The 27,886-nt window shown below is 39.1% G+C and overlaps 1 protein-coding gene and 1 pseudogene across 1 annotated transcript; one reads left to right on the forward strand and one right to left on the reverse strand.

Moving 5' to 3' along the window:
- Positions 1-133: 133 nt before the first annotated feature.
- LOC100728497 (CDGSH iron-sulfur domain-containing protein 1) lies at positions 134-2,217 on the reverse strand. Its single transcript, XM_005001296.4, has one exon. It carries the CDS (start codon positions 2,174-2,176, stop codon positions 1,850-1,852), a length of 327 nt encoding a protein of 108 aa, XP_005001353.1. The 5' UTR covers positions 2,177-2,217; the 3' UTR covers positions 134-1,849.
- On the forward strand, positions 2,175-27,850 carry LOC100732181 (carcinoembryonic antigen-related cell adhesion molecule 21-like; annotated as a pseudogene).
- Positions 27,851-27,886: the final 36 nt, after the last annotated feature.

Below are 27,886 nucleotides of genomic sequence, written 5' to 3' on the forward strand. Positions count from 1 at the left end.
GTTTTGGGAGAATGGCCATTTTCACAATGTTTGTTCTTCCTATCCATGAGCAAGGGATGTCTTTCCATTTTCTGAGACCATCTTCAATTTCTTTTTTCAGTGTATTATAATTTTCACTGTATAGGTCTTTCACTTCTTTTTTTTTTAAATTAAAGATAGTTTATTGTATACTGTAATGCTTCAGAAATTTTGGAGGTTTACAGATTTTTCTTTAAAACAACCTTTAAATTTAAAATGATGATGGTCTCTGAGGCTGATCATTCATAATTACTTAAAAAACTGGGGGCTGGCAGTGAAAAATTCTAACCTAAGTGAAGAAGATTGTAGGGTTTTTTTGGTACCGGGGATCGAACTCATGATCTTGTACTGAAGATATTCTTTAAAAACACACCTAGAGCAGTCTCACAGGTTACTTAAAACAAGTGTGCATAATTTTAGCAGCAACCACTACCTATTTAATACATTAAACAATGTATTTTAAATATATCTGTGATTGGGGCCTCAGTGGTAAACAGCTTGCCTGGCATATCTGAAGCTTGCATTGCATGAACAAACAGCACAGAACAGATGTAGGGATATTGCAGTCTGTTTTGATTCTTATGACACCCATGGTTGGAATTTTGTGATCAACTACTACTGAGAATGCAAGTGTACTAAAGGAAATGTTTACTTGTTCTATCAATGTCAAATTACCTGATTGCCCAAATTATCTATGCTGTCATGACTTTTCCTTCTCATCTATAAAACTCTAACACCTATTATTTCTGTCTTCTTTTACTGTATCTAATCATTTTTAGTTTTCAGTTTCCTTTTTTAGAATCAGTAATGAATCCATTGCTTCTGCTGAGTCTTTGCAGAGCAATACAGATGCAATTGTCTTCAAATTTTTCCTTTTAAGAAAATGTATTAAGTCACTTAAAATATCTAATTCTTTTAAATTTCTAAAATAATTTCACTATTATATGTCATGTGTTTGATTATCCAATGTGGAAAATAAAATTTTTTCTCACGCCCGTGAGCATACTTTGTGACTACTATTTCTGTCATGGATGTGTGGCCTTGTGATCAAAAGACTGATCATGTGTTTGGTCTCTTTCCATATCCTTAGTTTGGAGGGCTGACCACTCCTTGGGCCAGCATCCTGGAAATTACATTTAAAGACACTTTTCATGGTCACTTTAAATCTATCATCATCAAGATCTAAATTTCTACTTTTGGTTCCTTAATGGACCAATTTAATATCCATGAAGATGAACACAAGGAAGTTGCTGCCCCTTTATTACTAACCTGGATGATTTATAATTGAAAAAATATTCACAGTCCATTCTAATTGAAAATTTTGAAGACACTGAAACCACATTTTCTTATTGTCATTACCAATGCAAGAAGAAAATCATGGTCATAACAGGGTTTTCCTAGACTGTATTAAGAAATTAATGCAACTTAATCATATCCTATTTATCTTGTAGGTTAAGAAATATGAAAAGGGAGTAATTTTCTTTCAAACAAGTAGGATCTGCATATATAAGACTTTGAAAATAATTTAATGTTAACTTCAAGATACAACTATATTCTAACACCATATCTTAAATGTGAAGAAACGGATCCTGACAAGACTAAAAGAACCCACAAGCCATGAAATTGGTTTTTTCCTTTTTTTTCTGTTTAAACAAATGTGCACCACGATGTTTCAACAAGTAAGGCAAATGCCATGAACATGAAAGCTGAAATTTGCAATATACCACATCTAGAATCCAGGAGGGGTGAATCAGACAGAAGTGGTAGCCATTCTGATTAAACAATCACATAACATCACAATGAGTTGACTTTTAGCATCGAAACTGTCCAATTAAGTTTCCTTTTTCTTGATGATCAGAGGTCCCACGTTGTCTCCAGTCTCCTCATTGTGTTTTGTGTGAGATCCATCACAGAATGGGAACTTTTTAGACCTCCAACAACGGCAGTACACAGCTTTGTCTCCCAGATCCTCCATGTCAAAAGCATGTACTACTTTGGGGTTGTCTTTCTGGATGTGAAGGTTTATGATAGACTTATTGCGATGATCTTTAACATAGAATTTTTTGTAAGCTAGATATCCAATTACAGCTGTTCCTGCAGCAAGGGTAACTGCTGCAATCCATTCAACTCGCACGCTGGAATTGGAAGTCAGACCCATGGCGCCGCCGCTCGCAAGGCGTGTGCACAAGCCGCCGAGCACAAATGGGTCTTTCACTTCTTTTGTAAGAGTGATTCCTAAATATTTCATTTTTTTTTTTTGCTTGCTAATGTGAAGAGTGTACTTTCTCTTATTTCCCTCTCTGTAATTTTGTTGTTCGTGTATAGGAATGCTATTGATTTCTGAGTATTGATTTTGTATCCAGCCACATTACTGAATTCATTTATTGTATCTAAGAGTCTTTCAATGGAGTTTAGGGGGCCTTCTATGTAGAGTATCATGTCATCTGCAAACAATGACAACTTAACTTCTTCTTTTCCTATCTTTACCCCTTTTATTTCTCTTTCTTGCCTAATTGCTCTGGCTAGTACTTCCAATACTATACTAAATAGGAGTGGTGATAAAGGACATCCTTGTCTTGTGCCTGATTTTAAAGTAAAGGCCTTCAATTTTTGGCCATTTAGTATGATGCTGGCTGTTGGTTTGTCATAAATGACCTTTATTATACTGAGGTACAGACCATCTATTCCAATTTTCTGTAAAGTTCTTATCATGAATAAATGTTGGAACTTATCGAAAGCTTTTTCTGCATCTATAGAAATGATCATGTGATTCTTACTTTTGGCTTTATTGATATGGTGGATTACATTTATTGATTTACGTATGTTGAACCATCCTTGCATTCCTGGGATGAATCCCACTTGGTCATGGTGTATAATCTTCTTGATGATTTGCTGCATCCTATTTGCTAATATTTTATTGAGGGTTTTTGCATGTGTTCATTAGGGAGATTGGTCTATACTTCTCTTTTTTAGTTGGGTCTTTCTTAGGTTTTGGTACTAGAGTAATATTTGCTTCCAGGAATGACTTGGGAAGCACGGCTTCCCTTTCAATTTCACTGAATAGTTTGAAGAGTGTCGGCATTAGGTCTTCTTTGTATTTCTTGTAGAATTCTGCAGTGAATCCATCTGGGCCTGGGCTCTTCTTTGTAGGTAAGGACTTAATTACATTTTCAACTTCATTAAAAGAGATTGGGTTATTCAACAGTTTCACATCCTCTTGATCTAGTTTTGGTACTTCATATGTTTCTAAGAATCTGTCTATTACTTCTGTGTTATCAAATCTTGAAGAGTAGAGGTTTTCGAAATAGGTGTTGATGATCTTCTGCATTTCTGTTGGGTCTGTAGTGCTTTCACCTTTTTCATTTCTTATTGCATGAATTTGAGCTTTTTCTTCCCTTTTTTAATAAGGTTGGCTAGGGGCTTTTCGATTTTATTTATTCTTTCAAAGAACCAACTCTTTGATTCGTTGATTCTTTGGATTGTTTTGTTAGTCTCTATTGCATTGATATCTGCTCTGATTTTTATAATTTCCTCTCTTCTTTTGGCTTCGGGCTTGACTTGTTCTTCTTTTTCTAGCTGTTTGAGGTGTAGCATCAAGTTATTTACTTGTATTCATTCTGTTTTCCTGATGTGGGAAGTCAGTGCAATAAATTTTCCTATGAGGACGGCTTTCATTGCATCCCACAGATTCCAGTAAGTTGTATCTTCATTTTCATTTTCTTTTAGGTATTGTTTAATTTCTTCTTTAATTTCCTCTGTGACCCACTGATTACTCAAGAGTGTGTTATTCAGTTTCCATGTGTTTGCAGGATTTTTGCAGTATCTTTTATCATTAATTTCTAATTTCAGAGCCCTATGATCTGATAACATGCAAGGGATGATTTCAACTCTTTTGCATTTGTTTAAATATGTTCTGTGAGCTAATATATGGTCTATTTTAGAAAATGATCCATGTACTGCTGAAAAGAATGTGTATTCTGATGTTGTTGGGTGGAACATTCTGTATATGTCTATCAAATCCATTTGTTTGCAGGTGTGATTGAGTTCTGTTATTTCTTTGCTCATTTTCTGTCTGGTTGATCTGTCCCTTTGTGTCAAGGCACATTAAGGTCTCCTGTTACAATTGTGTTACTGATAATTTGAGTTTTCATTTCTGTTAATAGTTGTTTTATATAACTGGTTGCTCTGGAGTTTGGTGCATATATATTTAAGACAGTTATCTCTTCCTCTTGAAGTTTTCCCCTTACGAGTATGTAGTGACCTTCTTTGTCCTTTATGGTCATTGTTGGTTTAAAGTTGACATTGTCTGCAAACAGAATGGCTACTCCTGCTTTTTTTGGATTCCTGCTGCATGAAGTATCCATCCTTTGACTTTCAGTCTGTGAGTATCCTTCTGATTTAGATGGGTTTCCTGTAAACAGCATATGGTTGGATTTTGTTTCTTGATCCATTCTGCTAGTCTATTTCTTTTGATTGGTGGTTGAGACCATTTACATTAATGGTTATTACTGTTAAATGCTGGTTTATTGTTGACATGTTATCTCTCTGCTGTTGCATCTTTATCTTTCTGTTCTGTTTAACTATCTGCTTTGCTTAGTGGTTTGTTCCTTTGTGTATCTAAACTGTCTTTCAATAGTTTTTGCAGGGTTGGTTTCATGTTCATGAAGTTCTTCAGCTGTTCTTTGTCATGGAAATATCATATTTCACCATCAATTTTGAATGATAGTTTTGCAGGATACATCAGTCTAGTTTGGAAATCATTTTGCCTTAGGATCTGAAATACTTCACTCCATGCTCTTCTTGACTTTATTGTTTGTGCTGAGAAGTCTGCTGTGATTCTGATAGGTTTTCCTTTATAAGTGATCTGTCTTTTCTCTCTGACAGCTTTTAATAATCTATTCTTGTGTTGGATTTCTGGGATGGTGATTATTATATATCTGGGTGTAGTTTTATTTTGGTTATGACTATCTGGAGTTCTATATGCTTCACTGATCCTGATGTCAGTTTCTGATCTCATGCTTGGGAAATTTTCAACTATTACTTCTCTAAATATCCTCTTGACATCCTTTATGTTGTCTCCTTCTTTTTCATTAATCCCTATCATTCTTATGTTATTTTTCTTTGCAATGTCTTGCAGTTGTTGAATTGTTGTTTCCTGGTTCCTTGTAATTTTTAAAAGATCTTTCCTTTCCTGTTGACTAGCTGCAATCCTGTCTTCAAGGTCTGAAATTCTATCTTTACTTTCATTAAGGCGGTTTTTACAACTTTCAGTGGAGTTTTTTATTTCCTGTATATCTCTGTGCATCTGCATTATGTATTCTGTTTGTTTCTTATCTTGCTCATCTAGGGATTCTATCTTTTTGTTTAGTTCCTCCAATTTTTTATCTGTGTTTTCTTTAGATATATTCAGAATGTCTTTCATTTCTTTTGTCATTTCTTCTTTACCTGGTAGATTATTTCAAGTTTGAATTTCTTTAAAGCTTCCTGGAGTTGCTTGTTAATTTCAGTAGCTATTGTGTCCGATATTTGAGGTGAATGGCATATATTTTCTTCTATATACATTGCTCCTAGGGCTTCTTAAGATGGGCTGGAGGTTTGAGGTTGTAATTTCATCTTTTGTTTTGTCATTTTCCTATATTTCTGTGTTTCAAGTGTTATTTGAAAGCTTCTTAGGGGTCTGTTGGAAATCCCCTTCTATGTTTGCAGCTCCTGAGACTCTGGCACCCTGTTACCCCAAGCCACTGGGCCTGCAGAACCAATGGCCCTCTTCTGCCTGTTTAGAACTCTGTAGTTCCAGATAAGCTGGGCTTCAGGGGCACTGTGCACCCACCTGCTTATTGTAAGCTCCATAGCTCTCCAAGCGCAGCCAGATGGGGAGGCAGATGTAGATGCCTCAAACCCACCTCTCCACTTCACTGCACCCGGAAGCCTGGAGGGACCCGAACAGTCTGGGCTTTGGGCAGAGTGCGCTGAGCACACACCACAGACTGCGGGCCTCTGGAACCTGCGATGCTCCCCTGCCCTCTGAGACATCCTCGGTCCTCCAGACACACTGGCAGGCGGATGCAGGCACCCCAGATCCGCCCAGCCCCTCCTCTGCACACCGATGGTGAGGTGCGGGAGTCCCAAACACAGAAACACTAAATCTATTGGAAGACAAATTGGGTAGAAACCTTGAAGACATAGGGATAGGTAGAGAATTCATGAACAAGACTCAAACTGCATGGGAAATACTTCCCAGAATCAATAACTGGGATCACCTCTTGTTAAAAAGTTTCTGCATGTCAAAAGAAATCTACAGCATAGTGAAAAGAAACCCACAAATTGGGAAAAATCTTAGTGAACTGTCCCTCAGACAAAGAACTTCTGTCTAAAACATATGAAGAATTTTTAAAAATCAGGCCCCCAAAATTCAAAGATCCAGTCCAAAAATGGACATCTGAGATGAATATGCACTTCTCAGATGAAGAAATATAAATGGAAAATAAATACATGAAAAAATGCTCATCATCATTAGTCATTAGAGAAATGCAAATTGAAGCCACACTGAGATTCCATGTCACTCCTGAAAGCATGGCCAGGATCAAGAAAACCATCACAACAAATGCTGGAGAGGCTGTGGGGAAAAAGGAACTCTCCTGCACTGTTGGTGGGAATGTAGACTGGTACAACCATTGTGGAGGTCAGTCTGGAGATTTCTCAAAAAGCTGGGATTGGAAGTCCCATTTGTTCCAGCTCTCCCACTTCTAGGCATATTCCTAGAAGAACTGAAAGCATCATACCACAGTGATATATGTGCACCCATGTTTACAGCAGCACAGTTTGTAATAGCCAGATCTTAGAAATAAACTAAGTGTCCATCAACTGAGGAATGGATTAAAAGAGTGGTGGTCTTTTTATACAATGGAGTATTACTCAGCTATAAACAAGGATCACACTGAGATATTTATAAATAAATGGATGCAGCTTGAGACCATACTCATAAGTGAAATAAATCAAACTCACTTGTATGAATACCAAATAGTTTCCCTAATGTAAGAATTGATTCAAATATATAAAAGTATGTGGTAATCATGATTCCCCATTATGTGGCTTTGAAGCCTTATAAAGTTTTCACTCATTAATTGGAATGGCTTTATTCTGGGCTGTTTGATATTATTGCCTGTGATGAAATGAACAGCTAATTTGAGGAAAACAAGACATCATAATAGCTAGTGCTGATTTAATATCATCTTGTTTTGAAGTCCCACCAAACTGTTGTTCTTCTGTCTCCATTGCTTTTATCATGTTGTATCTTACTGGATTTCATTATATGTGATAGTATAAACAAAAATTTTTATAGGCAAAGAGATAACATAGAAACAATTGTTCGTTTTCCATTAGCTGGTTCCAAATACCCTGTAATACTTTCATCCTCTTGAATGGTTTCATATGGCCTTGATATGTTAGATGCCCTAGTATATGAAGTTATACTCAAATATTTCAAGGAAAGAGACACTATAATAAGTACTATTAAGTCGGGTTATCTTCTGGTGAAGCACTAGGTTGCTGAAATTGTTATGCTTTGACCTGTATTGTTATGTTGTTATGTCCTCTTTTATCTCAATCTCCCCTTTTTAAAAAAATTATTTATTTATTCATTTATTATTATTTTTTAATTAAGGGAAAAAATTAAAAAATTAGCAGGATATAGTAAGTTTTTTGATTTCCTATTAACTTGATTTGAAGCCCTGTATTGCTCCCACCATCTTGTTTTGGCTGATTTTACTCTGCTCTGTTCTGTTTGATACAGAACAGAACAGAGTTTGAGGGTATAGGCAACTACTTTGAAGGCAATAAGATTCACTATGATGCCCATTCTGGTTTGACTATTATCTTCTTTTGAAGTCCTGTAATGTCTCCAATGTTAGGTTTTATTGGTCTTGTTCAATTTTATTCTACCTAATGATATAGGCAATTATTTTTAAGGAAGCAAGAGGCATTACCTGTTTTTACATCATGTACTATGTCCATCCTTTGTTTAGACTGACTGCTTTGTTTTGTCATATTTGGTTTTATTCTATCCCAAATAAAAAGTAATAAGAACTATGGGAGTAACAAAACCCAAAATGTGTAAAGGTTACTGTAAAAAAGAGAGAGGAAAAAAGTGTTCTAAAGGATACAACTGCAAGTGTGTTTAGGTGTGTTAGACAGACAGATAGATCAGAAAGATAGATGACCATATTACTAAATCTTTGTTGGATCATTGAACATAACTGTTTGCAGTCTCACCGTTTGAATGTCCACTTTGTATGCTTTAATACTACAACTTGAACAACTGTTTCTAAGATGACAATATATAATCTATTAACTAGTGATTTCTTACTGTTTTTTTTAAATTCTGTATTACTTGTACCCTTATACTGTTTTGTTCTTTTTTTCTCCATTAAATAAAATTTTAAAAAAAGAATTTCCTGCAATTCTACAGTAACAAAATGACATGGGACTCCCATAGTGATTCACAAATGGATCCACATTGACTGTACAGAATAAGTCCTGACAATATTGGTGATATGATCTCTGACAAGTGCATCAAAAGATCTTAGTAGGGGAACAAATGTCTTTTGTTATCAAGTGAGAGCTAGTTGTAGCCTGGTCAGCAATGCTGCCCCAGCCCCTGACACTGACAACAATTCCCCTCATGACCTCCAGGGGATGACATCAGCACACACAGTCCACAATCAGAAAAACAGTTCCTGGAAACTGAATTTAGCTTAGGACTGGGATCAAATGCAGGCTGATTGCCATCCCTGGCCCCAAGGGCATTTCTGGGTCTCTCTCACATGTCTTCTCTGTCCCAACCACTGCTTCCTAGAACTCTGAGGACCCATTTAAGTCATGAGTCTCAGCATGGCCCCTCATTCCTGGCAGTACCCTTGAGGTAAGGTGTGAGCACACGTGACTCAACAGAGCAAAGGACTGAGAGCTAGCAACTCACTCAGGGAGGATACGGGTCACATCTCACCACAGACTTGTAGAGAGGAGGTTGTCCTAGAAATCTGCCACTGAGGCCCATGTTGCCCACAACCACTTACCTCCACACCAGACTCCTTCATTTCTAGGACCTGCAGGTCATTTCCATCCCTGCCCACCCAGAACTCCAGCTCCTCCTGAAACATCTCATCAGAGACCAACTGTGGGGACCAGAGATACAGGGCAAGTCCCCCTCACCACTCCTCACTCAATTGGCCCCTCTCAATCCCCTAGAGCCTTCTTAGTCACTTATCTCCTGAGAATATATTGCACATTTCCAGAGTACACAAACGCACAGGGAAAGACTGAGTGCCCAGATGGATTTCTGTGTGCCAAAGGGAAACACAGTTCTAGATTTGGAAACCCCAGGAACTCTCTAGGGTGGCAACATCCTCAAGGCCAGGATAGTACAGAGGTCGGTGAGAGTTTCAGCCAGTTCTTGTCTTAGCTGACAGTCCCCAGTAGTATTGGACTCAAAGTCATGTCTTTGGTAGTGAAATTAAATATAGAAAAAGAGAACACACAGGCAAGGCAGGACCCAGAGGGCAGGAGAGAGCCAAGTTCCTAGATAGACTCCACCCCATATCACATGACCCTGGGGTGGGCCCTGGCCCTGGCTAAAGGCTCAGTCAGAGGAGACAGCCAGCAGAGCTGACCCTCCTGAGCAGCCTGCTTGGGAGCCTGTGTTGAGTCAAAGCTCTTCTCCACAGGACAGAGCAGGCAGCAGAGACCATGGAGCCCCGCACAGCCACTTCCCAAGAGGATTTGTTCCCTGGCACGGGTTCCTAATTACAGGTAAGAGGGGACAGTCCCTGGGAGGCTATATCACAGAGTGGACAGCTCAACACTGACTGATTCGCTGAGAAGCCAGGAGTCTGAGATGACAGAGGTTTCTGTTTGGAGCAGGAGGGGAGAGAACACAAAAGAGGATCAGAAGGCTGAGGAACAGGAAACTCCCAGTGCATGGGTATTGAAAAAGGAGGAGGAAAAGCCCTATTTTCCTCTGTTATAAGTAAATTGTCATTGGCCACGACATTTCTTTTTTTCCAGTAGACAGAGTCCCCTATGCAGTTCAGGCTGGTTTGAACTGTCTGTGTAGCCCAAGATGGACTTGAACTCACAGCGATCCCTGCCTCTGCCTCCCAAGTGCTAGGATTATGGACATCTGCCACAAAACCCGTCAGGCCACTATATTTTGAAAATTGTTGTCAACAACAAAGTCAAGGTGACTCCAAAGAAAATCACACTTGGGGTATGAAGGTTGTCCTCATCCATCCCAACCAGAAACTGCTAACAAACCCCTGGGCACACAGGGCTCTCAGAGCCATCGCTCATTCATCTACAGTATCTGAGGCTGTGCCAGACCCTGGGCTCCAGCAGAATCAGACAGCTCCCTGTGCTCACCCAGCTCTTGTCCTAGAGGGAGGAAAACTGATCGGCAAGGACATCTAGAAGGGGAAGTCAGGTGTTGACAAGAACCACAGAGGGAAGAAAGCAGGAAACAGCAAGAAACTGAAGAACCAGGTCTCTATGTGAGGGGTCAGGGAAGGTCTCTCCTCAGGCTGCCCTGAATGTGAGCAGGGTCTGAGGGCAGCGATCTGTGAGCCATGCAGACCCCTGGGGGAGAGTGCTCCAAACAGGGGGAATGACAAGTTCAGGGGCAGGGAAGGAGTCAAGTCCTACTGCTGGCCTCATCATCCTAGTAAGAAACACACACATGCCTGCAACAATCACACTGTTGTGAAAGCAGTGAGAACATCTCAGGACTCAGAGCTCCGTCTTTCCATCCTATGTAGTTTCTAGTACTGATGAATTTCTCTGTCTCTCTCTTCCAGCGTCAATTTTGACCTTGTGGAGCCCACCCACCACTGCCCAAATGACTATTGAATCGGTGCCTTTTGATGCTGTTGAAGGGGCAGATGTTCTACTTGTCCACAATTTGCCAAAGTACATTTTAATCTATAAGTGGTACAAAGGGGAAACGACTGCACCCAAAAGTATGATTATACAATATTCAACAATCAAAAAGGAAGTTACTACAGGGAGTGCATAAAGCAGTCGAGAGACGATATACCCCAGTGGATCCCTGCTGATCAAGAATGTCACCCGAGAGGACACAGGATTCTACACCTTAAGCATAAACAAACTTTTGATATCTTCTGCATCTGGACAGTTCCATGTACACATTGAGTTTTTCTCAATGACTGTGGGTGTGGGATGGGTGAATTCCACTTCTTACACACACAGGATTGTCAGTCCCAGCAATGAACCCACCCTGCCTCATTGCATCCCCATCTTGGGCTTTGAGCCCATGCTGCAGGATGCATACAGTGGAGATGACCTTTGATAAACTGGCATCCTTTACATGAATATCCCCATAAAGGAAAAAGAGCTCAGTGGAGTCGCTTGACCCAGGAAGATCCTCTTGATCCAGCTCCCAAGTCACTTGCTATTTAACATGACTCTGAGAGCCACTCTCAGAAACTCTTGCATTCCCTGCTTCAGACCTCTCTCTCTCTCTTGAACTCCTCACTCAAAGTGGTCCTGGGGCGCTTGTGTTCAGGGTTAGAGTTTGAGCCACTGTTTAGGGATGATGGGGAGCCGTGATTCACTGGCTGTCTCAATCTCATACTTTCCGAGGGCTGGTCACTAGAGCAGCCAGGGCACAACCCCAAGAAACACATCTCAGTAAGGGCATCAGGCCAGTTGGCTCTCCTGACATGTGGCATAGGTAGCACAGATGGACAGGGGCTTTAGGCCACAGCTAAGGTAACTGAATCATGAGAACCCACAGGAGGCTCAGTGTGCCCAAGGGGAAGAACAAAGGAGAATGAGACTCCTGGAAGTTACCTGTTCACTGGGAACTGTTCCAATTTATTCTGTGTGGAGGCAAGTAATACATGCTGCTCATTTAGGCAAATACTCTATGCCAGTGTCATATAACTGAGAGTATTTCAGATCAATTTACCAACAACATGACAAATAACGTACCATTTATTGTGTACTCTGTAACAAGGAGACAAAGGCACAAAAAAAATAGTTGTTACACCAGGTCAGACACACCATGGATAGCAGCTCAGATAGCATTATCCACCTGTCTCTAAAGACAGCTGTGTCTTCTCCACTCTGGAAGAGATCACTCATTAGACTCATGCTCTGCCACTTACCGTGCAACCCCTGGGGAGAATCTGGGAGAACCCACATTATGGCCTCAGGCTGACCCCTGGCCTAATGCCAGGCTTGATATTACTCCACTTGTGTGTGATTTCTGTACACAAACATCCTCAGGCCAGGTGTAGGATCTTCTGTAAGTTTAAGCTCAGTGGCAGACGCCATCATGACCCATCTCAAGCACAGCCTTGCAAAACAAAGCCTCAGAGGAAACACTTGAGGCTGAGGAGTCTAGGTCTCCAGCTAGAGGGTCTCAGCACACCCAAGACCCAAGGAAAACCAGGTGGCTGGCAGTGAGACCAGGAGAGGCACTTGTGGTATATCCATGACAACATCATCACCATCAACCCTGTCATGATTGAGGATGCTGGGGAGTATCAGTGTGCGGTGTCCAACCCTGTCAGTTCCAACAGGAGCGACACCCTCAAGCTGAATGTTTACTGTGAGTGGCTTCTCCTCTCCTACCTATTCTGGGGAGAATTTCTTACCCAATAATGTGCAAGATGAATAAAACTCACAGGCAATGTATCAGTTCAGACACAAATGTCATAAAGAGACTTGCAAAGTGGTTAAGATCTTTGTGTCTGACTCCACAGTCACCCCCAGTCTTCACAGGGAGTTTGTTCCAGGAACCCCACAGACACCAGCATTTGTGGATACTCTCATGCCTTATGTTAAAGTGGGCTAGCATTTGCATGTGACTGTGACAATTCTCCAACATATTTTTGATTTTTGTTTGTTTGTTCGTAGGACTAGGGGTTAGCCAAACCTTCATACTGAGATACCTCCCTGCCAATTTTTATTTTTCTTTGTTGTTATTGTTGTTGTTTGTTTGTTTGTTTGTTTGTTTGTACCAGGGAACAAACTCACAACCTCATGCCTGCCAGGCAGGCACGGTGCTGCTGAGAAGTATTCCTAGCCTATTTCTTTTTCTTTTTCTTTTTCACTTTTATTTTGAGACAGTCTTATTAGGTTGCTAAGTTTCCAAGACTGTGCTCAAGCTTGTGATTCTCCTACCTCAGCCCCACAGAGTGCTATATCTACAGATATGAGCCACCACACTAAGTTCTCCATATACTTTATTTTTTAATTTTATTGTGAAGAGGGTTAAACTAAACATAACAAAGCATAACGAAGCCGATCAGAAGAAAACAATGTAAATGACATAGATTCAAAAGCAAGGCAATAGAAGCTCATCACTGGCTACCATAATGTCTCTTGTTCTATTCTAAACAGTTGTCCCTATCTTCACACACAATGAATTCATACAAAACAAAGTAGTATTAAACTGATCAGAACAGAGTGAAGAATGCCTTATAAGCCTTCAAAACCAGATAACAGGGAAATTAACAATGGCTGTCATAATGTATCTCGTTCTCTTCAAAATAGCAGTCTATACCTTCATGTATATTGAAATTAAATAGTACCAAACAGACTAAAACCACTCTTAAGAAAGAATAATGGCATTGCTAGATTTCACAGCATGATGATATGGAATCAGCAATGGATAACATAATGTCTCTTTTCCTTCAAAGTAACTGCTCATTTCATAATGTATTAAATAATCAGTTCTCATAAACTTCTTAGGAGAAGTTCTACACATATAAGTCTCTACATGTATACCCATCCTTCCTGTATTAATGGGGAAAACAAAACATAAAAAATTAGTTGAAAAAACGAAACAAAAATGACAAAAAATAACAGTAGCAAAAAGCCAAAAACATTGACCATATCGGCCTTCAAAACACGGTGGCAGGAACTAGGGTTGTTATTTTACATGATCATCAAAAGTTTCTCAGATTACCACACACTAACATGCATAAGTGTTCCAATCCTACGAATGTTACCTGTTTTGTTTCAAAAACTTATAAAATTTGTAGCACAATCATCTTAGCTACTCTAAGTGTGTTTATATATATTTAGATTTTTTTCTTTTCCATTCTTTTTCATTTTTCTTCTTTTCTCTGAGATATTATTTTTCCCCTTTGAGCATATTGGTACCCTTTCACTGTGTTTATTGAGTTTTTGTAATGTTATGTACTCTATTTCTTACACTAGAGGGATTATATGGTATTTACACATGTGAGTTTGAATTATTTTGCTTATGAGTATGGCCTCAATTTGCATCAATTTATTTATAAATATCTCAGTGGGATCATCCTTTACAGCTGAGTGTAATCCATTGTAGAAAAGTATCACATCTTTTTTATCCATTCCTCAGTTGACGGGCATTTAGGTTGTTTCCAAGATCTGGCTATTACAATTTGTACTGCCATAAACATGGATGCACATACATCATCATGGTATGATGTGTTCAGGTCTTCTGGGAATATGTCTAGACGTGAAATGTCCAGATCAAATTGGACCTCCAATCCCAGTTGTTTGAGGAACCTCCGGACTGACCTCCACAGTGATTACACCAGTATTTACTCCCAACAAGACTGCAGGAGAGTTCCTTTTTCTCTGCAGCCTCTTCAACGTTTGTTGTTGGTACTTTTCTTGATCCTGGCCATCCTTTCTGGAGTGAGATGGAATCTCAGTGTGATTTTAATTTGCATTTCTCTAATGACCAATGATGCTGAACATTTTTTAATGTATTTATTTTCCACTTGTATTTCTTTATCTGAGAACTATGTATTCATCTGGAATGCCCATTTTCGGATTGGGTCTTTGAATTTTGGGGGTGATTTTTTTCAATCCTTTGTATGTTCTAGACAGAAGTCCTTTGTCTGAGGGACAAATGACTAAGATTTTTTTTCCCAATTTGTGGGTTTCCTTTTCACTATGCTGGAGATTTCTCTCGACATGCAGGAACTCTTCAATAAGACATGATCCCAATTATTGATTCAGTGAAGTATTTCCTGTGCCTTTGATTCTTGTTCATGAATTCTCTACCTACCCTTATGTCTTCAAGATTTCTACCTACTTTGACTTCCAACAGATTCAGTGTTTCTGTTTGAATATTTAGATTTTTGATCAATTTAGACTTTAGTACATGGTCATAAGCATGGGTCTAGTTTTAGTTTTCGGCATATGGTGAGCCAATTTATCCAGCACCATTCCTATATACTAACAACAAAATCACTGAGAGAGAAATAAGAGAAGCTACACCCTTTACAATAGCATCCAAAAAATGAAATACTTAGGAATCAATGTAATGAAAGAAGACTCCACTGGAAGACTATCTTTCTTCTAGTAGAGTTGTTTGGCCCCTTTATCAAAGATAAGGTAACTGGGTGTGTTTGTAGTTGTAGTTGTGTCTTCTAATCTGTGCCATTGATCATCAGGTCTGCTTGTATTCGAGTACCACGCTGATTTTATTACAGTAGCTTTGTAATATAACTTCAAGTCAGGGATTATGATGCCTGCCTCCTGCCTTGCCTTTCTTGCTTAGAATTGCTTTTGCTATTCTAGGTCTCTTCTGGTTCCAGATGAATTTTAGGAGTGATTTCTCTAGATCTGTGAAGTATGTTCGTGGTATTTTGATTGGGATTGCACTAAATCTGTATAACAGTTTGGGGAGAATGGTCATTTTCTGAATATTTGTTCTTCCTATTCATGAACAAGGAATGTCTTTCCATTTTCTGAGGTCTTCTTTGAGTCCTTTTTTCAGGGAATTACAATTTTTTCTGAATAGATCTTTTACTTCTTTTGCTAGGTTGATTCCTAAGTATTTCATTTTTTGAATGCTAGTGTGAAGGGTTTCTTTTATTTCTCTCTCAGTGACTTTCTTGATAGTGTATAGGAATGCTATTGATTTTTGAGTCTTGACTTTGTATCCAACTACATTACTGAATTTATTTATTATACCTAGGAGTCTTTCAATGGAATTTGGAGTCTTTCAGTGGAGTTTTTGGGGGTCTTGTATATAGAGTACCACTTCATCTACAAATAATGATAATCTAACTTCTTTTCCTATCTTTATTTCTCTCTCTCCCTCTCTCATCCTTTCTCTCTCTCTATTTCTCTCTCTTTCTCTCTCTCTCTCTCTCTCTCTCTCTCTCTCTCTCTCTCTCTCTCTCTCTCTCTCTTGTCTAATTGCTCTGGCTAATATTTCCAGCACTATATTGAGTAGGACTGGTGATAATGGACTCCCTTGTCTTGTGGCTGATTTTAGGGTAAAGGCTTTCAGTTTTTGGCCATTTAATTTTGATGCCGGCTGTTGCTTTGTCGTAGATGGCTTTTATCAGATTGAGGTAAAGACCATCTATTCCAATTTTCTATAAGTTTCTTACTATGAATCAGTGTTGGACCTTATCAAAAGCTTTTTCTGCATGTGTTGAAATGACCATGCAATTCTTATTTTTGGCTTTATTGATATGGTGGATTACATTTTATGATTCACATATGTTGAACCATCTTTGTATTCCTGGGGTGAACCCCACTTGGTCATGTTGTATAATCTTCTTGATGAATCTCTGCATTCTATTTGCCAACATTTTATTGATATTTGCATCTATGTTCATGAGGGAGATTGCCCTATAATTCTCTTTTTTGGTTGGGTTATTTTCAGGTTTTGGTGCTAGAGTAATATTTGCTTCCTTTCAATTTCATTGAAGAGTTTGAGGAGTGTCTGCATTAAGTATTCTTTGAATTTCTTATAGAATACCACAGTGAATCCAGCTGGACCTGGGCTTTTCTTCGTTGGTGAGGATTTAATTACATTTTCAGTTTCACTAATTGAAATTGAGTTCTTTAGCACTTTTGCATCTTCTTGACCCAGCTTTGGTAATTCATGTTTCTAGGGATCTGCACATTTCTTCTGTTATTGTGCCTATGAGAGTAGATGTTTTCAAAACAGGGAGAGATGGTCTTCTGTATTTCCACAGAATCTGTAGTGATTTCACCCTTTTCATTCCTTATTTCATGAATTTGAATTTTTCTTTCCTTTTTTTGAATAAGGTTGGCTATGGACTTATCAATTATATTTATTCTTTGAAAGAACCAACCTCTTGGATTCACTGAGTCTGTGTATTGTTTTCTTAGTTTCTATTTGCATTGATTTCTGCTCTAATCTTTATAATTTCCCCCCTTCTTTTGACTTTGGGCTTCACTTGTTCTTCTTTTTCTAGATGGTTGAGGTGTACCATCAGGTTGTTTGTTTGTGTTTATTCTGCTTTCCTTATGTAGGAATTCCCCACAATAATTTTTCCTCTGAGGACTGCTTTTACTGCATCTCACAGGTTCTGGTAGGTTGGATTTGTATTTTCATTTGTTTGTAAATATTGTTTAATTTCTTCTTAAATTCCTCTGTGACACACTGATTGCTCAGGAGTGTATTATTCAATTTCCATTTGTTTGAGTGGGTTTTGCAGTTTCTTTTGTCATTAATTTCTAATTTCATGGCACTATGATCCGATAACATGCATGGGATAATTTTACTTCTTTTGAATTTACTTAAGCACATTTTGTGGGCTAGTATATGGTCTATTTTAGGGAACTCCCCATGTATTGCTGAGAAGATTATATATTCTGATGTTGTTGGGTGGAACACTCTGTATATGTCCACCAACTCCATTTGTTCCCATGTATGATTCCGTTCTGTTATTTCTTTGCTGATTCTCTGTTTGGTTGATGTGTCCCTTGATGTCAATAGTGTGTTAAGGTCTCCTGTTATAATTGTGTTACTGCTAATTTGGTTTTTCATTTCTGTTAATACTTGTTTTATATAACTGGGTGCTCTGAAATTTGGTGCATATGTATTTACGATTGTTATCTCTTCCTCTTAAAGTTTTCCCCTAACCGGTATGTTTCCCCTAAACTTCTTTATCTCTTCTGATCATTATTGGTTTTAAGTTCACATTCTCAGCAAACAGAATAGCTATCCCTGCTTTTGGGGGGTTCCTGTTGCATGAAATGTTGTTTCTCATCCTTTGACTTTCAGTCTGTGGGGTTAGATGGGTTTCTTGTAGTTAGCATATGGTTAGATTTTGTCTCTTGATCCATTCTGTGAGTCTGTTTTGGTGCATTGAGTCCATTTACATTAATGGTTATAACAGTTATATGTTGGTTTATCATTGACATGTTATCTTTCTACTGTTGCATCTTTATCTTTCTGTTCTGTTTAACTGTTTGCTTTGCTTAGTGGTTTTTTCCTAAGTATATCTAAACTATCTTTCAGTATTCTTTGCAGGGTTGGCTTGGTGATCATGAAGGCCTTCAGCCATTCTTTGTCATGAAAGTATCTTATTTCCCCATCCATTTTTTTTAATTTTATTTAAGGAGAAAAAGAAAAAAAGCAGAGAAAGGGTACAAGTTATACAGATTTACAGAAAAAAATAAACAGTAGGAAATCACTAATTAATGGGTTACATATTGCCATCTTAGAAATAATTGTTCAAGTTACAAAATTAAACCTTATAAAGTACACATTCCAACAGTGAGACTGCAAACAGTTCTGTTCAATGATCCAGCAAAACTCAGTGATATCATTATCTATCTTATACACTTAAATATACATGCAGTTATATCATTTAGAGCACTTTCTTTTCCTCTCTTTTGTACAATGATAATTACACACTTTGGGTTTTGTTGCTCCCACAGTTCTTACTATTTTTTGGAAGAGAGTAGAACCAAATGTGGCATAACAGAACAGAGTCAGTCAAATCAAAAGGGTGGACATAATAGATAAAGTAAAATCATAATACAAGGTGATCAGCAATGATTACCATAATGCCTCCTGCTATCTCAAATACAATTGCCTATATCATCAGTTATAATAAAATTGAACAAAACAGTAAAGAACAAAACCGACAAAACCAAAACATTGGAGACATTATAGATCTTCAAAAGTAGATAATAGTCAACCAGAATGGGTGTCATAATGAATCCCACTATCTTCACAGCTATTGCCTAAACTTTTGAACCTGGTAGTATCAAGCAAAACAGAATAGAGGGACATCAGTCAAAACAAGATGGTGAGAGCAATACAGGGCTTTAAATCAAGATAATGGAAAGTCAAAGTGGGTTACCATAATATATCCTGCTATTTTTTATTTATTTTCCCTTAATTAAAAGGGTAAAGATAAAAAAGTAAATAATAAAGTGGAGATTGAGATAAAAGAGGGCATAACAGCAAAACAGCACAGATCAAAACACAACCATTTAAGCAAAATAGTGTTTCACCACAAGATAATCCCGACATAAAAGTAGTTACCATATTGTCTCTTTCCTTAAAATCTTTGAGTATAACTTCGTATACTGTAGCATCAAATATATCTAAACAATGTAAAACCATTTAAGAGAATGACAGTATTACAGGGTATTTAGAATCAATTAACAGAAAATGAACAATGGTTTCTGTATAATCTCCTTGTCTATAAAAGGTTTTGCTTATACTATCATACATAATAAAATCCAATAAGATACAACCTGTTTAGACCAATGGAGACAGAAGAACAAAAGCTTGATGAGACTTCAAAACAAGATGATACTAAATCAGTATTACCTCTTAAGACGTCATTTTCTCCAAAATAGCTGTTCCTATCATCCAATCTTCTCTGCCTCATTTCTGTTGAGCTCTTTTTCTGTCATTAGTTGTCAGTTTGTCTTCTTCATTTTGTTTTCTGCTCCATTCATTGTGGCCTCTCTGCCACTATTTCTGGATTCTTCGTATTTTTCTTTTTTAGAATATCCTGCAGTATTCTCTGTAGAGTTGGATTGGTGGTTGCATATTCCCCTAGTTCCTCTTTATCCTGAAAGCACCTTGTTTTTCCATCAATTTCCAGGGGCAGTTGTGCAGGATATATCAATCTTGGCTGGAGATTATTATCTTTCAAAGCTTGAATTATTTCCCCCCCCATGCTCTTCATGATTTGATGGTTTGTGCTGAGAAATCTGCTGTAATTCTGATGGGTGTTCCCTTGTAAGTAATCTGTTTCTTGTCTCTGACAGCTTTTAATATTCTGTTCTTGTACTGGATTTCTGGAATTTTAATTTTGCCTGGGTGTTGCTCTGTTAGGGTTGTAGGTGGCTGGGTCCTGTATGCTTCATACAACTGAGTATATTTACCCTTTGCTAAATTAGGAAAATTTTCCTGGATTATTTCTGTGAGTAGCTTTTGTAGTTCATTTGTTTGTGTCCCTACTTCTTCTTTTATGTTCTTAATTCTTAAGTTATGGATCCTCTTATCATCAGTATCATTGCTGTTTGTTTCTTTGTTATTTTAAAGAAGTTTTTCATTTCTCCCAAATTACAAATCTGCCTTCCAGTTCAGATAATCTGTCCTTAGTTTCTTTCAAGCTGTTATGCCAGTTTTCAATAGACTTTTTAGTTTCCTGGTATTCTCTTTGAATCTGCTTCACGTATTCCATGCTTTCTCTATTTTCTCCATCGAACAATTCTCCCCTCTTTTTCTGTTCTTCCATTCCACCATCTGTTTTTTCTTGGGTGGTACTTAGCATTTCTCTAACTATTCTGCTTATGTCTAACTTCAGGTCATTAATAACTTCATTCCTGAACTTGTCTATGAGGCTCTGGAGATAGCGCTTTATATCTATTGGTGCTGTGTCTGCTATTGCCTCTTTCTCAGGATTGGAGCCGAGGGCCCTTTCTTGTTGCCTCTTCCCATATTCTTTGTTCCTTATATATGCAAGCATATATAGGAGGCCCAGCTTCCTTCCCTGTCAGCCACAGTCTGATTGAATTGTGCTGGCTATGTGTTCCTGCCCACCGCAGCACACCAGGAAGTTGTAGACCAGGCAGCCTATGCGGGGCCTACCCCTCCAGGTCACCTTCAGGCCCTGGGATCTGGGTTTTACTAGCCTTCTGGGTCTCAGCCAGCAGCGTCACGTAGGCTAGGCACTTCTCACCAATCCTGCTTGAGAGTGGGATACGTGGCTGAAGTCACTGCAGCGCCCTGTGCCCGCAAGTCTGCCTGGTCCAAGAATGTCCTCTGTTGGAGTCTCCTAAACCGTGGAAGAGACCCAGTTTCTCTCACTCACCGCAAGTCAATGCACAGCTCCCCGCCCATCCTGCTTTCAACTCCATTCACCGATTCCTGTTCTCAGAGCTTCCGTGCATCTCTCTCCCTGCTGAGCCGATGTAGACACAACAGCGGTGGCGGGAAACCCAAATCGCAGCTTCCAATGGCGCGGGCTCCAGCTTCCACACTGAGGCTTTTCTGTTCCTGTTATAGCACCAGGATTGCATTCCCAGTTGGTTTCTCTCAGCCCAGTTCATTCTTGGGTCAGCAGGGCATATCTCCACTTGCTAATGATTCCTTACTCCGCACCATTCCTGAATTCTAAGCTGGGTCTTTCCCGCTCTCCATCCATTTTTAAAGACCGTGTTGCAGAGTACATCAGTCTAGATTGGAAATCATTTTCTTTTAGGATCTGAAATACTTCATTCCATGCTCTTCTTGCTTCATTGTTTGTGTTGAGAAGTCTGCTGTGATTCTGATAGGCTTTCCTTTATAGGTGATCTGTCTCTTCTCTCTAACAGCTTTTAATATTCTGTTGTTACATTGGATTTCAGAGATGTTGATTATTATATGTCTGGGTTAGTTTTGGAATTCTTTATGCTTCACTGATCTGTATGTCAGTTTCCATTCTCATGTTTGGGAAATTTGCAGCTATTACTTCTGGACATCATTTGTGTTGTCACCTTCTTTTTCATTTGTCTCTATCAATCTTATGCTGTTTTTCTTTGCATCATCTTGCAGCTGTTGATTTGTTATGTGATTTTTTTTTTGTTTTTTCCCTTTTTATTGGTACCGGGGATTGAACTCACGACTGCCTGCTTGCAAGGCAGGCACTTATGCCACTGAGCTAAATCCCCAGCCCCTTGTTATGTTACTTTTTAAATATCTTTCCTGTTCACTAGCTGTAATCTTGTCTTTGAGGTCTGAAATTCTATATTCACTTTCATTGAGACATTTTTGTCAATGTTCAATGAAATTTTTGATTTCCTGTATATCTCTTTGAATCTGCTTCATGCATTCTGTTTGTTTCTTATATTGTTCATTCAGGGTTTGCATCTTTTTGCATTGTTCCTCTAATTTTTTAACTGTCTTCCTTAGATGTGATTCAGCCTTTCTTTCATTACATTTATGATTTCTTCTTCTACCTCGGAGATTATTTCTGATTGAGTTCTTTTATAGCTTCCTAGAGTTTTTTCTTTACTTCAGTTGCTATCATTTCATTAATTTCAGGTGTATCACTTACATTTTCTTCTATATCCATGTCTCCTAGGCATGCTTGGGATGGGCTGGAGGTTTGAGATTGCATTCTGCTCTTGCATTTTGTCATTTTCCTGTATTTCCTGGTTTTGAATGATGTTCCAAAGCTTCCTCATGTGCTGGAAATTACCTCGTGCTCTTTCAGCTCTGAGAGCAGAAAACAGGCAACTGCCAGCCCCTTGGAGGTCACTGGGTGTGGCCCAGTTAGGACCCCAATGACCTCCCGTGCATCCTCTGGTTTTTTGGGATGCTGGTCAGGGTCTTATCTGCTGGGAGCTATGGTCCAAAGATTCCCCCATGCACTGAGAATCAACTTGCATGCCTTCAGCTCCCAGGGCCAACCTCCCATATACATTAAATCCTCACTAGATTATTTCCAAGATCCAGTACTATGTAAATTATTGTGGTGCTGCATTCTTTTAAAAATGACAAGAAAAATGTCAGTACATTTTCCATGTGGACCTATTTTTTATGAAGAGTTTCAAAGGTCATCCATTGCTTAAATCCTTGGATATAAGGAAACCAATAATACTGAGTTTCTTATCCAAAGTTTGGAATTTATTGTGTCACCATGCACAAGGATTCTTTAAGTCTGTTTTTCTGTTACCATTTCTTAGCTATGTGGTAAAATATACACAACACTTATTATTTTAATCATTGGAAATGCAGGGTTCCATGACATTTAGTGTATTCATATTGTTATGTAACACTGCCACTATTCTTTTCAGGAACATTTTCATCTTACCACACTAACACCTACTCAATATAAAATAACTCTCCATTCCACGACTGCCCCGGCCTCTGGTAACCCTCTTCTTTCCGTCTTTATGTGTTTGTCTTCTAAACCTATCACAGAAGGGGATTGCATAGTATTTGTGCATAATGTCTTCAAGGCTTATCCCATTTGTAATATATATGAGAATTTTGTTCCTTTATTGTTATTTTTTAAAACAAGGATAATCTATTGTATGCATATACTGCTTTACGGAGTGCACCTCATTTGACTTGTTCATTCATCCATAAATAGACTTTAGGATCATTCCCATGTTTGGTGTATTAATTCTGCTATGAAATAGATATGGAAATATCTACTCAAATCCTTGATTTCAGTTCTTTTAGGTATATGTCTAGCTGTAGAGTTCTAAAGTGAGAAACATTTTTTTGATGAAGTACTATACTGAGTTTCACAGGGACTGCCCTGTTTTGCATTCTCACCTACCCACATGCACACAAACCCTGATTTCTCTACAACCTCAAAGAGACTTGTGTTTTGATGATAGACATCCTATTGGATGTGAGATGGTTTTGATTTGCACTTCTCTAGTAACTAATGATATTGCAAATATTTTCACATGCTTACTGGTCATTTTAATATCTTCTTGGAGAAATGGCTGCTCAAACTGTTGCCTATTTTATACTTGGAAGTTTGAGTCTTGTTGTTGTTGCTAAACTATAACAGTTTTGCTTTGTTATTTTGTATTTTGAGACAGGCTCTCATTACATAGTCAGTCCGACCTTGAACTCACTATGCATCTCAGGTTGGCCTTCAACTCAGTGATTCGCTGCCTCAGCCTCCCCAGTGCTAGGACAACAGGCATGTGCCACCAAGCTTGATTTGTGTGATGTTTACATTGTGATTTTTTCATATTTGTCTATGATGCAAAATGATTGAACCCAGAAAATTAACCAGCACCCCTCTTACCTATCATTTGTATGGTATGATATTTGAAATATACTATATTAGTACTTTGAAATATACATTATCATATATTAGGACCAGGGATTTGGCTCAGCATCATAAACACTTGCATGGTAAGCACGACATCATCAGTCAATCCCTGCTTCCAAAAGAAAAAAGAAAAAACATCATCATATACTGTAATACTCCGCTGTAAAATACGTCTCAAAACACGATCTTCTTATCCATCTGAAACTTGACCAACTTCCCATTTGCCTCCTCCCCAGCTGCCCAATCTCTCACAGGCAGTACTCTGCTCTTTATTTCGATAAGTTTAGATTCCACATAGGGGTGAGATCATGCATTATTTTTCTACTAGGGCCTGGCTTATTTCACTTAACCAGGTTTATCCACACTGCTGGAATCACAAAAAAGCCTTACTTTTCAAGGCTAAATAGTATCCCACTGTGTAAACAGACCACATAGTCTTTATCCATTCATCCACTAATGGATACTTAGTTTCCATACCTTGGCATTGTAAATATTAGTATATTTAGCACTGTTTCATTATCTCTCCAAAAGTTTATTTCAAATACTTTGTACATATGTCCAAAAGAGAAATTTCTGGATCATAGGTGGATGACAACCTTTCACGCCCAGAAACTTCCAAACTTCGTGAGGTCCAATTTGCCTATTTTTTCTTAGTGCTGTTGCCTATGTTTTTATCAGATCCAAGAAACATTGTCAAATCCAATATCATCAAAGTTTTCTCTGTATTTCCTACTCAGAATTTTACAGGTTTAGCTTTTACATTCAGGTATTTGGCCCATTTGGAATTAATTTGCATATATAATGTTAGGTAAAGGTTCAACTTCTTTTATTTGCATGGATATTCGCTTCTCAACATCTTTATCAAAAAATCATTCCTTTCTGCATGGAACAGTACTAACATGCTCATCAAAACTAGTTTGGCCCCAGGAGTGCAGGCGGATAGAAATAATAACTTGTGGTATTCTCTAACACAGCAGGAGAAATATGTTTGCCCATGCTTCATTCTATATTTCAAAAGAAGCAACAAAGACAAGCTTGAATGTTCCCAACACAAAGCATGATAAAAACTGAGATGATGGAGCAGGCACGTTTCCCCATCTGGGTATCACATGCTCTATAAACATAGTAAATGCCACGTTGTACCCCATGTATATGTGTTCTTCTTACATGGAGATTGACATTTTTAAATAGTTTGAAATCATTTGGCCATCCATGGAAGGACTCATTTGTCAGTTTTTTGTTCTTTTTCACTGATTATATATCTTTATTCATATGGGTAGCACCCTGTTTTGATTACCGTAGCTTTGTACTGAATTTTTTAAATCAGGCAATTTTGTCATTGAAAAAATCACTGTGATTTAGAAAATCATTGAAAAAATGATTTTTCAAAGTCATTATAATATTTGCATTCTCATGAGATTACTTATAAAGTTTAGGACGGAGTTTTCAATTTCGACAAAAAGTGTCCTTGAATTTTGTTTTGTTAATGGTTTTCAAAACTGAGGCCTTCACACTGAGCTACATTTCCAGATGCTGCTACCACCACTAGCTTTTTTTTATCAGGGTCTCACTAATTTGCTAAAGGGCCTGAGCTGGGCTTAAATTTGTGATGATCCTGCCTCAGCCTCCCACAGTGCTGGATTTACAGAATGTACCACGACAATCATCTGAAAATATCACTGAGCTTTCTATAGGACTCTCACTCAATCTATAGATCACTTGGGGTAGTATTGTCATCTTAATAATATGAAGTCTTCCTTTACCTAAACATAGGTAAGATATGATGGTACAAACCTATAATTCCAGCACTTCAACAGAGGAGGCAAGAGGAGGCCAACTGGAACTACATAGCAAGACTGTTACAAAAATAAAGTAGAATAACTTCCATTGATGTATTTTTTTTAATATTTTCAGCAAAGTTTTGTAGTTTTGTTGGGTACAAATCTTTCACCTCCTTGATAAAACTGATTGGTTTGCAGGACTGAAGACTGAACCCAGGGCCTTTACATTAAGTTATATGACAGCATCAAGCTCTGGAGTAGTGATTCAATTGTCTGGAAAAAAGTTACTTCCCAGCCTGTGTCTGGAGACACAAGCAAATCTCCATCTTCCCTGGAGCTGTGCATCACCCCGAGACTGTCCTCCCCTTTCTTCCCTGATTGCTCATGGCGGAGCTGGAGGTCAGCCTGAAATGAGAGACAGTTCTCCTCACCCCAGAACGCCCTGAGGGGTCGGTGGAGATTCATGGAATCATTGAACTCACTGAGGTCCTTCAAGTCAAGTAGCTTCTTTCACTGACTGACTCCCTCCTTCTGTCATGTCTGTTTTCTTTAAACTCTTCCATGAGCTATAAGAAAACCAAAGAGCTTTGACACACATTTGCACTGCTTTTTTCCAATGAGAGGGGGCAAAAACTCTTGGACAGGGCGTGACAGCTCAGAGCTCTGCTCCAGTTTTGTTCCAGCCTCACGCAGGGTCTGGCTCTGCCCTTCCTCTTTCTCATGTAGGAAATGACATGTGGAAAAGGCATGTTGTTGGCCTATCCTCAAGCTGCTTAATCATGTCCCCAATGGGCATCTGAGGCTTGCCACTAGGCAAGGAAATGAAAAAATGCAACTCGGGCAGATGTCTCTGAGCCTGGCTCTGACGTTCCAGCTGTCTGAGGGCTGAGAATGCACCTGCAGGTGATGTACCTCAGAGAGCGGTGCTTCCCTGTGGAGTCCTGCATGAGGGAAGGGCAGGGCGAGAGGGCTACATTGGCAGAGAGAATGATGCCGGCCTTTCGTGAACACCGTTCACGTGAACACCGTTTATCTCTGCTGATTTCCTTCACTGTGGCATTTAATCCAAAAATCAGGGAATAAAAGTCTTTTCCAAACGGAGATGTTCTTCAGGCTGCAGGTGGCTCAGCTTTTGCTCTCACAGAAAGCACTGGCCAAATATCGTGCAAAAGTCAGTAGGAGACTATGGTGGTTTCCCTCATGATAGCCACCCTGCCTTCCCCGGGCCAGTCTTTATGTTGCTGTTTCTTCTTTTACTCAGCCCAAGCTTGCTCTGCAGAGACAGTCTCCCCACCCCCGTTCTTCACTTTTACTTTCTTGAATTTTAACTAAAGGGGAAAAAAAGTCAACAGGAAAAAATACTCGACCTTCCAGTGAGATTTCTGCACAAGTTCTGCACCGATGGGCTGAGCACAGGCTCCTGTCCTGAGTCCTTCAGAGAGGTCTAGGGAAGCTGCTGGGCCTCACGGGTGTTCAGCCTTCAGAGGGAGGGAGAGCCTACGCCTTACTGTCACCTGAGCCAAGGCATGCAACCTCTGTGCAGGGTCAGGGCTGTCCTCAGAGTCACTGTACAGAACTCACGGTGGCCCAGAGCCTTTGCTGAATATCTGAGGAAAGGGCACAGCTAGGACCCGGGTCCAGGCTCAGCTGGTCCCCCCCCCCACTTTGTCCACAGCACCTGTGAAGCAACCCTCTATCCATTCCAGCAACACCATTGTCACAGAAAATGATTCTGTGGTCTTCACCTGCCTCTCTAATGACACTGGCATCTCCACCCGGTAGATCTTCAATAGCCAGGATCTGCAGCTCTCAGAGAGGATGAAGCTGTCTGAGAACAACAGCACCCTCACCATCGACCCTATCAAGGTTGAAGATACTGGGGACTATCATTGTGAGGTCTCCAACCGGATCAGTTCAAACAGGAGTGACGCCCTCAGGCTGAAAGTTTTCTGTGAGTGACTTCTCCTCTCCTACCTCTTCTGGGGAGAATTTCTC

The sequence above is a fragment of the Cavia porcellus genome, unplaced genomic scaffold, assembly GCF_034190915.1.
Source record: "Cavia porcellus strain 051 isolate PalLab524CR breed Dunkin Hartley unplaced genomic scaffold, mCavPor4.1 scaffold_7, whole genome shotgun sequence".
Lineage (NCBI taxonomy): Eukaryota > Metazoa > Chordata > Mammalia > Rodentia > Caviidae > Cavia > Cavia porcellus.

What these genes read in the sequence shown, in the direction of transcription:
- LOC100728497 (XM_005001296.4), bottom strand. Translation starts at nt 2,176, where the DNA reads ATGGGTCTGACTTCCAATTCCAGCGTGCGAGTTGAATGGATTGCAGCA.